Below are 12,515 nucleotides of genomic sequence, written 5' to 3' on the forward strand. Positions count from 1 at the left end.
GTGTAGTACCTTTCTTAAGATGCCTGTCTTCAGATGCCTGTCTTCAGATATCCTGCAGGTGCACATGGAAGTCACAGATGAGCTCTTCAACTACTGCATCTTACTGGATAACCAATTTTATATCAATGTTGGATATGCAAACACCTTGTAACCACTGGAGAATACACTTTTTTGGATCTATCCTTGAGATATACCTCTCTGGCTGGCTTGGACCTGAAAAGAGGCATTCCAAGCTAAAATAGAAAGTATTCCCACTTGATTCCCAACTGAGAGACTGTGATCTGTATGTCTGAGACCTGCAGGTTGTTTTCAAGCATATTCTTTGTATGAAGGCATTGTGTAAAGTTTTTGGATACATGGTTCTGCAAGGAGGGTGATCCTCATCTTCTGCGAGATTCAAAGAGGTTTGGCTAATGTGATTCTGGTACCAGCAGATTTTTTTTTTTTCCTGTTTGTTACCTTTCTGTTTATCAGAAAGGAAAGTGGAACTCCTCATCCCACTTTTCCTTCTGGAATTGTTCATATAGTGTTACAGGTTAGATTCATCCCTGACATCTCTTTCTTTCCCTCATGGAGTGCATAATGCATCATTCTCTCTGGCAGAGTATGCAGCTTCTCAGTGTGGAGAGAAGTGTTTATAAAGATCAATAGAGCCTGTTTAAAACTTTACTAGCAAAATAGTCAGTATGGTGTATTTTTAGTTTTAGTTTTTGGTTCTGTTGTTCCCAAATAGATCGTCAGTCTCAGTTTGGAATCGACGTACATTTTTTCTGTCTAATGTGCACTTAGATAAACAGTAATTCCCAAATTCTTTTCTGTATAGCAGTCTAAGCAAATGTGAACTTCTCTGTATTTGATAAGTCTTTCAGTTGTTTAGCAAGGTGTATGTGCTGATTGCTGGAAATACATCTCTTGCAGTTTCTGTTTTCCCACAGATTTTCCATTCAATTGTCTGGCATATGACTGCTTAAATTTGCTAAATGTATGGTGAACCAGAAGCTGTAGCAATCAAGTCACAGACCTCTGGAAAAAGAATATTCATTGTTGTACCAGACACAGACAACATCTATGTTGTTTCCCCAATTTACACGTGTAACTTTTCTGCAAGCTCTTTTAAACATGTGAGGCTATTCTGGATAAGAGAGCTGCTTATACTGATAAACTAAGGTTGAGTTTTACCAGAATAATCTTTCAAGACATTTGAGAAGAATATAGTTCAATCGTCATCTTCGGTTTCTCCCAATCCAAGAACTAGTGGCACTTCTTGTCTGGTCCCTTACAATGACTTGACTTGATTGAAAATATATTTCAGTCCTCTCCCTAGGTCCGTGTTTTTTGAAGCTTCAGTAAACTCATTTAAGCAAGATTTTAAAAATCAGAGTGGTGACAAACTACTGCTATGACTTAAGACTTTGAAGAATCATACTCTAGAAGGTGAACTTCAAAAATAAGGACAGGAATTGAGATTCCTAACCTTGCAAAGAAACCCCTATTTTGAACAATTAATTTGCTCAGGTCTTTATATGGGGAGATTATCTGTAAGATTCTATTATTTTCCCACCTATTTTTGATTTCTATAATATAATATAATATTCCTGTATTCACTGTCTTGAGTATCTTTTGAATGCTTTCCATTGGATACATGCCAGGTGCATCTAGGTTGTCTTTGATTGGTGTCTAGGATTCATACCTCTTAACTACAGCCTAGACATGTTGTCTTTTGTTCCAAGCTCTAATTAGAAGCCTGTTTCTCACGTTCCAGAGATAATTAAGAATCTCTGTAGATGAAACACTAGTTTTCCCAGTACTTCCCTTTTTAGGCTTGCTAGTTATGCAAGTTAATTCTTCAGTAACTGCGATGGTTCAAGCAAATGAACCATCTGCAAACATGTCTTTTTAAATGGATTTGCTCTTAATTCAAAGAGTAAAAGAGTGATGTGTTGGTACTTCTTAAGGTGTATGATTGCTCCTGCCTCTCTTTCTTCATTGTTTCACATTTTTTAGGACTGCAGTTGTGTATTTTTTGACAGTTTGTTTCCTTTGGACCTTTACTTTTCCCTTGCAGTTAGTGTCTGTCATGTCGGCTTAAAGAAGTGTGCTCTAGTTTTAAAGAACTATACCAAGAACTGATACATATGTGATCTGTTTTGGAGATGAGGGTTGCTCCAGTTTTGCATTCTTGCAGATGCCCTCAATCAAGCTGTTATTTGTTCTCTCTGTTTCCACTTTTCTTCTTGGGACTGATGAAATCTCATTGTCGTAGGGGGCCTCTATTTGTGAAAGTCAATTAACCCTTGTGATAGTGACCTGCAACAAGCAGAAAGCTCTTTTGTTTCAGATGAGGAGAGGTCGACAGGAAGGAACAGAGTGAAGTTCTTGGTTGGACTGATGCTCAGGAAACAAAAAAGGATTCTGTAGTCTAATGTAGTACAGAACATGTGAATTACTAAGTTATGCCTAAAAACCTGCAGAATCACTTTTTTTTCTTTGATATATAAATAGACACTTGAGCAAGCTGACCAAAGATGGAAAAACATTTTTGCCCTTGAGTGTATGTCATGAAATGTTCCCAGTGAAGTTTTCACTTCTTAATTTTTTAAAATAATTTTACTTCTCATGCTAAATGTTGTGATAAGTACCTATCTTGCTCTTCCCTATACTCTTCTAATCAAAGATTGACTTTCTGTGAGTTACTACAGAAGAAATGAAATCCACCTCACTTATATATATTGTTTACTGACTACTTTTACTAGGGTGGCAGTATTCTTTAGTAAAACCATTCTGTTGATAGCTGTTGATCTGTTGGAGAATGCTAAGGGGGTCCTTCCAAACTGATCCAGGAGGTAGTTTGATAGTTCTGCATTAAGGCTAAAGGGGAGTAAGAGCTGATGTATGGAAAGAATGAGGTTGTTAAGAGTCTAAACCAAGTTGTTTCTGAGAATAGTCTTAGAAAAATAGAAGTACAGGGGGAATGTTTGTGCAGGATTTGTGGACTTATTTATTTAATAATTATGGTAAGCAGATAAAATTCCCGAGAAGAGAAAAAGTCTAAACCTTCTGACAGATCTTACTGTGGAGTAGGTTTGGTAAGCTCTGTGCTGTTGCTGCTTTTCTTTTTAATAGGCCTTCTATGGACATCAGTTTTAAAAATCTTTCCTTTTTTTGTGTGTGTGTATGTGATTATACAAATGAAGTTTCAATTTATTGCCAAGAACTTTTGTTTTAACATCTGTTAATGTTTCTCCTCTTAAATGTTTGGAATCAAGATGCAGTCTCACATACTTAGTACTTTATTTTACATTTCCAAAATCAATAACTTTGATTGTATTTGTGTAACCTGAAATGTGCTCATGTTAAATGGCTTCTTGATATTAATTCCTTTTTCTTGGTCTTCCTAATTTAACTTGAAACCAAGAGACAATTTGGGATATATTTTTCTTCTCAATTCAGTCATCCATCACAGTGAAAAGATTTTATTGATAGAAAACAATGTAGTTAAATTTACATGCAAGTTCCTGTTGTATCAGATCTTTGGTTACTGCTTTTGATAAAAATAGTTTTCCAGATGAAACTCTGTTCAGACCTTTATCTGTATGTATGTGTCTGGTGATCACTTTTGTGTTTAATGTAACTTGGACGATTTTTCTTCAGCTTGAAACACTTGAAGACAAAAAAAAAAAGCAACAAAAACAACAAAAAGTTAAGTAAAAAAATAACCTACCGTTTGAACTTTTGGTGGCCAATCCAAATTTCACAGTAGATTTTTAGCATAGTTATTTGCATTCTTCTGCTTTTCTCAATTTTGAAAGAATGGACATGAAAGATTCACAAGTCTAATTCAGACTTATTGCTTAAACTATGCATACATCTGTATGTTCTTTTGTATAATGACATGTGCTAACTGACTAAATTAGATATTTGGTAAAAGATCATACGCATACTGTCTGCTAGACTAAAACATAAAATAGTTATAGGTCAGGGAACACAATAAAGAATACGAAGTTAGTTCTTTGAAGCATTACAGACTGGAATTTTTGATGCAGAGAAACTGACAGGTCTAGAGCTGCAAAGCCCTATTTTTATCACATTAATTGGAAATTACGTGCCAAAACCAATATTTGTTTAAGGAATTCTCTATATTCTTGATGCTTTGTCTGTCTTAATACTGAAATTGCAGGTACTCTGTTGATAAATACTCATTGTATTTTGAAACATATAGGATGGGGTTGTGTTACCTCAGGTGACAACCTTGGTGAACAAGCAAATAGCAAGGTAACGAGTAGAACATTTAAGTTTAATGTTTTTATTTTCTCATTTCAGCCACAGTTTTGTTCATTCTAAAACAATGCAGCAATAACATAATGTTATGTTAATTTCTTTATCTAAACAGAAAATATTGTTTACATGCCTAAAATAGTAAATTATTATCTGGATATGTATTTCTTGGTACATCATAGTTCTTACATCATTTCTTGATATATCACATTTCCAAGTACAAGTTCCAAGTTCAGATCTACCAGGTTGGTATACAGAGTCCTAATATACTGAATGAACAGAATAATCTTTGTGTGCTATTTACTGTCTGGACTTAAATTTCTTCAAACTGTATTTCTAGGCAGCTACAGTGAGAATAAAGAAATTGGAAGAAAACACTGAAGCAGAGAGAGCAGCGCATTTGGAATCCAAGTTCAATTCAGAAATCATCCAGGTAAGCTGTTTGTTAAATACTTTATGGAAGTGTACAGTAAAAGAGTTGATAAAGATGTAAAGAAAAAATCTTCCCAAAATGGTAAGACCACTTACTTTACTCAACAAGAACATTAAATATATATTTTTTGTACTGTATCAAAACTGTAATAGCTGATACATAAAGGGAAGAATAGAAACATACCTATTTTTGAGGGACCATTATTTTTTATATTAACATTTTAGTTACATTTGTACATTTGAGAGAATAATTTTTCCTAGCATTTAAACAGTGTGGGAAAAGGAAATATTTCACTGGAGTTAAACACCATAATACTAGTCAAATATCCTGTCTTATATCTTTTCAATGGATGCTTACTAGAACACCCAGTGGATATATCTAACTTCTTTAGGAATGGGATAATCAAAGCACCCTGAAACTGCAGTTCCAAATATGATTTTTCAGAGTAGATTTCAGCTTCAAACAAAATTATAGTATCAGCAATTACCAGGAAAGGTTAATTGTATGAGGAAAAGTAGCATATATATACCTGAATATTAAATCTTTAAATGATATGGGGTTTGACCAAGTAAGAAAATTATGGCTTATTTTAAAAAGCAAACAAGAAGAATTTAACTAGCAATTCTTTAGTAATCTTACATTTTCACACCCTTTATAATGTATTAAAAAAACTCCAAAACCCACTTCTTAAAAAAATAATCTTAAAAGAAGACAAAAATATTTTATTTTTTTTTATTTTCTGAGTAACAAAAAAAAGTAATGCCATTCCTGAGATAGTTATTTTCCTAGTCTCATGATCTGCTCAGTCAACAGGCACTTTTTTTTTTTTTTAAATGATGATTAATGCGCTAAAAAGGAGGTATTCAATTTTCTTCGTTTACTTTCCCTACTTCACCATCTTCAAAGGAACTGGGAGGGCAACATTCCTTAAAGTTAGGATCTTCTCTTTTATGAGTTAATGACTGGTAAGGTTTTATTCCATGTTCATGTACGTGGACTTTACAAGCGTGTTTTGTGCTGAGCAGAAGTGTAGCCTTTGCTGTTATTCCCCCACTTCCATGCATCTGACTTAAAAAACAGAATTTCCCTGAAAACCGTACCTAAAGCGTAAAAGACAAAATACTCAGACACTACTGAAGGACTATAAAAGGCACTTTTCCTCAGCTTATGTGTTTGTTTCTGTTTGGACTGTTTATATTGATACACTTTTGTGTATTTTCAGTGCTTTTTCTATAAATGCATTAATATAGAATTAATAGAATATAATTGTCCGTAGAACATTGCTTTCATTGTTTTTGTTTGTTTGTTTGTTTGTTTGTTTGTTTTTATCACTTTGCAGCTAAGAATTCGAGACCTTGAAGGAGCTTTGCAGGTAGAAAAAGTCAGTCAAGCAGAAACTCTTTCGGATTTAGAAATGATCAGGAAGGAGTTCAAAGAGGTAGAAAATGCATATGAGAGAGAAAAACAGAATGCCCAAGAGAACCTGGAAAAACTCAGTATGTAAGTTATCTTCTAAATTTACTGCAAAATGGCAGTAGGCAGCTTGAGTAGCACTTACAGTTTACATTCTCTATAGTATTCTGTCAGTAGAAAACAAACTCATCCTATGCGCTTTGCCAAACCAAGGCTAAGTGCCTGGCATTCTGTTAATAATGGGTTCATACTGGGAGCATACGTATCATGGGAAGGTGGAGAAAATAACCAATCTGTTATGCAGATTATTTGTCAAAGCAAAATACTGAAAATGGTAGTTATAATAGGGTTCTGTCTCCTGCAGTGTGTGTGAGAGGTGTAGGAAAACATACATGACAGGCTTTTAGCAGATTTTTTTCACTATACACTTGAATTATAATGAAAATTATTGACCTTGTGGAGCTAGATGAATCTTTAAGATTTCTGTCTTGAAGTTGTGTATTTATAGTGCGTAGTCTTCACTTACAGGTTTTGAATTCGTGTGGAAAGTTTTGGCATAGTAAGAAGATGACAGGAAAAATTGTGAAGTGTGTGAGAGTAGACAATCATAGAATCATAGAATATCCCAAGTTGGAAAGGACCCATAAGGTTCACTGAGTCCAACTCCTGGCTCCACACAGGTGTACCCGTGTACCCAAAAATTCAGACTAAGTGCACAGTCCAAATACTTCTTAAACTCTGACAGGTTTGGTGCCATGACTACATCCCTGGGGAACCCGTTCCAGTGTGCAACCACCCTCTCAGTGAAGAACCTTTTCCTGATATCCAATCTGAACTTCCCCAGTTACAGCTTAACACCATTCCCTTGGGTCCTATTGCTGGTCGCCAAAGAGAAGAGATCAGCGCCTTCCCCTCCACTCCCCCTCGTGAGGAAGCTATAGAATGTGATAAGGTCTTCCCTTAGTCTCCCCTTGTCCAGGCTGAGCAGACCAGGTGACCTCATCCATTCCTCATACATCTTTCCCTCTAGGCCCTTCACCATCTTTGTAGCCCTCCTCTGGACCCTCTCCAACAGTTTAATGTCCTTTCTGTACTGTGGTGCCCAGAACTGCACACAGTACTCGAGGGGAGGCCGCACCAGCACAGAATAGAGCGAGACCATCACTTCCCTTGACCGACTAGCAGTGCCGTGCTTGATGCACCCCAAGATATGGTTGGCCCTCCTGGCTGCCAGGGCACACTGCTGGCTCATATTCAGCTTGCTGTCAACCAAAACCCCCAGTTTCCTCTCTGTGGGGCTGCTTTCCAGTGTCTCGTTGCCAAGTCTGTACTGATAGCCAGGGTTGCCCAGTCCCTGGTGCAGGACCTGGCACTTGCTTTTGTTAAACTTCATGTGCTTGGTGATCACCCATCTCTTCAGTCTGCCCAGATCTCTCTGCAAGGCCTTTCCATCCTCAGCAGTGTCCACAACTCTTTCAAGTTTGGTGTTGTCGGCAAATTTGCTCAGAACACCTTCTAGTCCTACATCCAAATCATTTATAAAAACATTGAGGAGGACTGGCCCTAAAATGGAGCCTTGAGGGACCCCAGTAGTGACTATCCACCAGCTGCATGTGGCCCCATTTACCACAACCCTTTGAGCCCTGCCCATCAGCCAATTGCTCACCCATCACATGCTGGCTTTGTTAAGTTGTATGCTGGACATTTTGTCCAGTAGGATCCAATGAGAAACTGTGTCAAAAGGCTTGCTGTAGTCCAAAAAGATCACGTCAGCTCATTTCCCTTGGTTGACTAGATGGGTGATCTTATCATAAAAGGAGATGAAATTTGTTAGGCAGGACCTACTCCTCATGAACCCATGTTGGCTGGGACCAATGACTGCATTGCCCCCCAGGTGTGCTGCAATAACTTCAAGAATCATCTTCTCCATAATTTTACCAGGCACTGATGTAAGACTGACAGGCCAGTAGGTGTCAGGCTCTTCTTTCCTGCACTTCTTGAAAATTGGTACAACATTTGCCAGCTTCCAGTCTACTGGGACCTCTCTGGATTCCCATGACCATTGAAAAATAATTGAGAGAGGTCCCACAGTGGTGTCAGTCAGCTCTTTAAGCACCCTGGGATGAATCCCACCTGGATCCATGGACTTAAATGGATCCAAGTGGAGCAGCAACTCCCGCAGATGTTCAGGGTCAGTTGGGAGTTTATCATTCCCACTGTCAAGGTCCTCTAGCTCAGGGCACCCAGGGTGCTGAAGCCCATCATCTGCATTGAAGATGGAGGCAAAGAAGGCATTAAACATCTCTGCTCTGCCTATGTCCTTGTCTGTGAGGTGACCTTCCTCATCAAGTAGTAGACCTATGTTTTCTTTGGTCCTCCTTTTTCTATTCACATATTAAAAAAAAAACCTTTTTATTGTCTCCTAGAGATCTGGCCAGCTTTAACTGTACTTGGGCTTTGGCCACATGAATTTTCTACCTATGAACACGAACAGCATCCCTGTATTCCTTCCATGTTGCCTCACCCTGTTTCCAGCAGCCGTACACTTTCTTTTTCTGCCTATGCTCCAGTAGAAGATCCCTGGTCAGCCAGGTTGGCCTTCTGCCTTGCCTGCCTGCCTTCTGGTATTTTGGAATCGCCTGATCTTGTGCTTTTAGGAAGCAGTGCTTAAAGACTGACCAGCACTGATGGATGCCAATGCCTTCAAAAGCAGTTTCCCAGGGAACCTTGCTGACTAGTTCCCTGAGCAGCCTGAAGTCTGCTTTCCCCATATCCAGGGCTGAAGTTTTGGTGGCACTTTTCCTTCTGTTATCATAAATTCTAAACTCAACCACTTCATGGTCACTATGACTGAGACGGCCGCCACTTGCCATGTCTCCCACAAGACCCTCTCAGTTCTCCAGCAACAGATCTAGCAGGGCACCTTTCCTAATTGGCTCCCTTAGTACCTGCACCAAGAAGTTATCATCGAGGTGCTTTATGAGCCTCCTGGACCTGCTCATGTCAGGCATGTGGTGATGATACCAGTTGATGTCTGGCAAGTTGAAATCCCCCATAAGGACAAGGGCAGTTGATCTCGAGGCATCTCTTAGTTCTGCAAAGAATAATTCATTGGCATTGTCGTCCTGGCCAGGTGGTCTGTAATAGACTCCCACAATGACATCCCCTTTGTTCGTCCCTTAATCCTTACCCAGAGGCTCTCAACTTTGCCATTGCCAACTTGAAGTTCCACGCAGTCCGGCTCATGCTTCACATACATCGCCACCTCGCCTACCCTGCCTGTTCCTCCTGAAGAGCCTGTAACCATCTATTGCAGCACACCAGCCACAAGACTCATCCCACCAGGTTTCGCTTATGCCAATGATGTTGTAGCTGTGGCACTGGGCCAAGACTTCTAGCTCATCCATTTTATTCCTCACACGGCTTGCATTTGTGTAGAAGCACTTCAAATGCGTCTCCCTACACGTAGCACCTTGTGGAGCTGACTAAAGGACCTCACTGGCACGCAGTCCCTCTGATTCTAGCACACCATCCCTTAGTTCATCACCAGCGTGCCTGGTTTTATCCACTTCTCCCTTCAACTCTAGCTTAAAGCCCTATCTATCAGCTCTGCCAACTCCTGAGCAAAAATCCTTACCCCTCTCTGAGAGAGGTGCATCCCATCTGGTGCCAGCAGGCCCAGTGTCACTTAGACCTTCCCCGTGATCAAAGAACCCAAAGTTCTGCCGGTTGCACCAGTCCCGAAGCCACGTGTTAATGTGATGAGCCCGCTTGTCAGCATCAATCCCCCCTATCAGAAGGACATAGGCAAAGAGAACCTGCACCTCTGATCCTTTAAGTAGTTACCCCAAAGCTCTAAAGTCCCTTTTGATTGCTTTTGGACTTCCCTTGCTGCTTCATCATTACCAGACTGACAAAATTACCTGGAATTCCTGTCCCACTTAGCACAATCTCTTTTATCTGGTAACAGGTAGTTTTTGGAAGAATGGCTTTGTTGTGTTCCCCAGGCAGAAAGGAGGATTCATAGTTCTGTATTGTCTTCTTTGGCTGAATCAAGTATATAGTGGGGTAAGAAACTGTCAACCAAAAGAATGGTGTTGGAAGGCAGATAACTAAGCAAAATGTTAAGTAAAGTGAAGGACAGTAATAGGTGAAGTTTAGGGAAGGAAGAGGTTTAAGAGGACTTAAAGTTGGTGGTGCACAGTGGGGTCATGGAAGGAGATTGAAGCTGCTAGAATGTGTAGGAGAAAGGCAGAAGTGGAACTTCCTTCACTCTGGGATTATATGGGTCTGTACACATAGGTATTTATGTTGACTTAAACAAACAATAGCAGAAAACAGAAGAAACTGGATTTTGTACAGGTAAGGAATTTTGTGGACCTTTGAGCACTGAATTCATCCTTACTATGTACATGGTTACAGAGCTGTTTTTAGTAACATTTGAAACATCTGCTGTGTTATTATTTATAAAAATAAGGACAAAATAAGTCTGAATGTGAGATTATGCATTTAGGTAAACCAGAGCCATATTAAAAGAAATGAATCTTTTTTTTTCCTTCCCTAATAAAATGAAATAATTTTCATATAAAAAAAGTTGTGACAATATGTGAAATACATTACGATTCTTTGTGATTGCAGTCTTAACAGTTGGGAAGCTGACTGAATATATTTTGAGACTCTCTGTGGTCCAAAAAGAACATCCTGCCTGGTGGTTCTTGCTTTGAGCATGAATCTGTATTAGCAACATAAATGGCTTTAAACTTAAACTAAGTTATTTGTGTTTCCTTGAAGTAGAGAGCCTGCATCAGTGAAATGACTTTTTTTTTTTTTTTAATTTAAAAAATTATTTTGTGCTCAAAACAGCCTTACTTGAAGATTGTTGGGTCACTGGCTTTACATAAGAAGCAATTTGCATTTTGTGTGTTCTTCATGTATGTAACTTCTTGTTCTTATACAGAATATGGTTCATTTTTTATCTTCTGGTTGGTTGCCATATTCAGGTGGTCCAGAAAATATGGATAATTCATTTTTTCACAGATAAATTCACAGATAATATCTTATCTACCCCACTCATTCTTGGACTGTTTCTTCAGTCCTTCCAAGGTCCAGTATTCCAAGGTCAGATTTTCCAAGGTCCATATCTGTATTTACAGCTAGAGCAGACAAAATCAGCATCCTCAAATGAAACAGATGAATTTGTTTTTTTTTTTTTTGGCTAATGTCAATGAAGCTGGAGTAGTTTTCAGCCTAGAAAAACTTTTAATGTCTTGTCAACATGGTATGACTTTCTGTAATGAATCACGGAACCGTTAGTCTTCCAACACTCTCTAGGTACCATTTACTCCTTCCGTCTAGAAACTTCTGGAACTATTCTATTATTATTATTTTTTTTCTGTGTAAGCTCAAAACGTTGCCCTTGAATTGTATGAGCAGCTCATACATGCATAAGGCATTGGCTTTGTTTGTTAATTGGATATCAGTATAAACTTTGTATAATATCCAGACAGTACTTTAACTACTTTCAATTATTTGTTGATTCAAGCAATTATTTCTAGCAGCTTCTGCCTACTGAGAAAATTTTCCTTGATTTTAGACAATGCAAACCTTTCTGTGGAAGCCAACACAATTTAACACTTGGTGGTTGTGTCAACAGAGCTTAAAGAACAGGCATCCACCTGATGGTCTCAGGTGGACCAGTATACTAGTATACTTTGGATACTTGCATGCAGTGGGCATGTACTGCCTCTTTTGTCTCCTGCCTTTTTTATGTTTTGAGGCAAACAAGTATCAGTTAAGCTGATGAGTATCAGTGATAGCTTTCACTGGATCCCGTCATTAGAACTTACGATCTACTTACCTTTAAGGGTTGTGGTCCTTGGACTAATGACAACGTCAGGAGCTTGACATTTTATTTTAAGCCGTAGTTTGGCATCCTAATGTATTTTCCCTTTTTCTGGAGGAGTCCCACAAGATTGTCTTGAAGTCTTACATGTTGGAAAGTGTTGGCTACTTTCATTTATTGTGATAGAACACTTGAAATTTTTTTAGTTGGACTTGATGTGGAATAAATGATACCAAAGTTGGAAGCTATCTAAAACTGTGAGAAATTATTTTCTCAGAAAAAGATGGTTGTAGTAACAGATCCCAAGCAAACAGACTTTTCTGGGTTGCATAATTTATTAATTAGCTCTGAACCCAGTAGCACTATGTAAATTGGAAGCAACAAGGGATCTGGCTCTCTGTGTGAATTTACTTTTCTTGAAGAGTGAGGGCATGACATAGAATAAATTGGAACTTCTCTTACTGTGTTTCTGAAAGCTATGAGAGTAGGAGTGACTTTGGAGGACTGAAATAGACAAATGCCATCTTTAAGGATAAGATGTAAACATCTATA

The 12,515-nt window shown here is 38.5% G+C and overlaps 1 protein-coding gene across 1 annotated transcript in view; it reads left to right on the top strand.

The window, feature by feature from the left end:
* CCDC171 (coiled-coil domain containing 171) overlaps nucleotides 1-12,515 on the top strand; it is a 177,429-nt gene that overhangs the window by 30,883 nt on the left and 134,031 nt on the right. Inside the window, 2 exon segments of the mRNA XM_084504852.1 lie at nucleotides 4,616-4,708; nucleotides 6,048-6,208. Of these exon segments, the coding sequence (XP_084360978.1) occupies nucleotides 4,616-4,708; nucleotides 6,048-6,208 (254 nt within the window).

The sequence above is a fragment of the Aythya ferina genome (genome assembly GCF_964211825.1).
Source record: "Aythya ferina genome assembly, chromosome: Z".
NCBI lineage: Eukaryota > Metazoa > Chordata > Aves > Anseriformes > Anatidae > Aythya > Aythya ferina.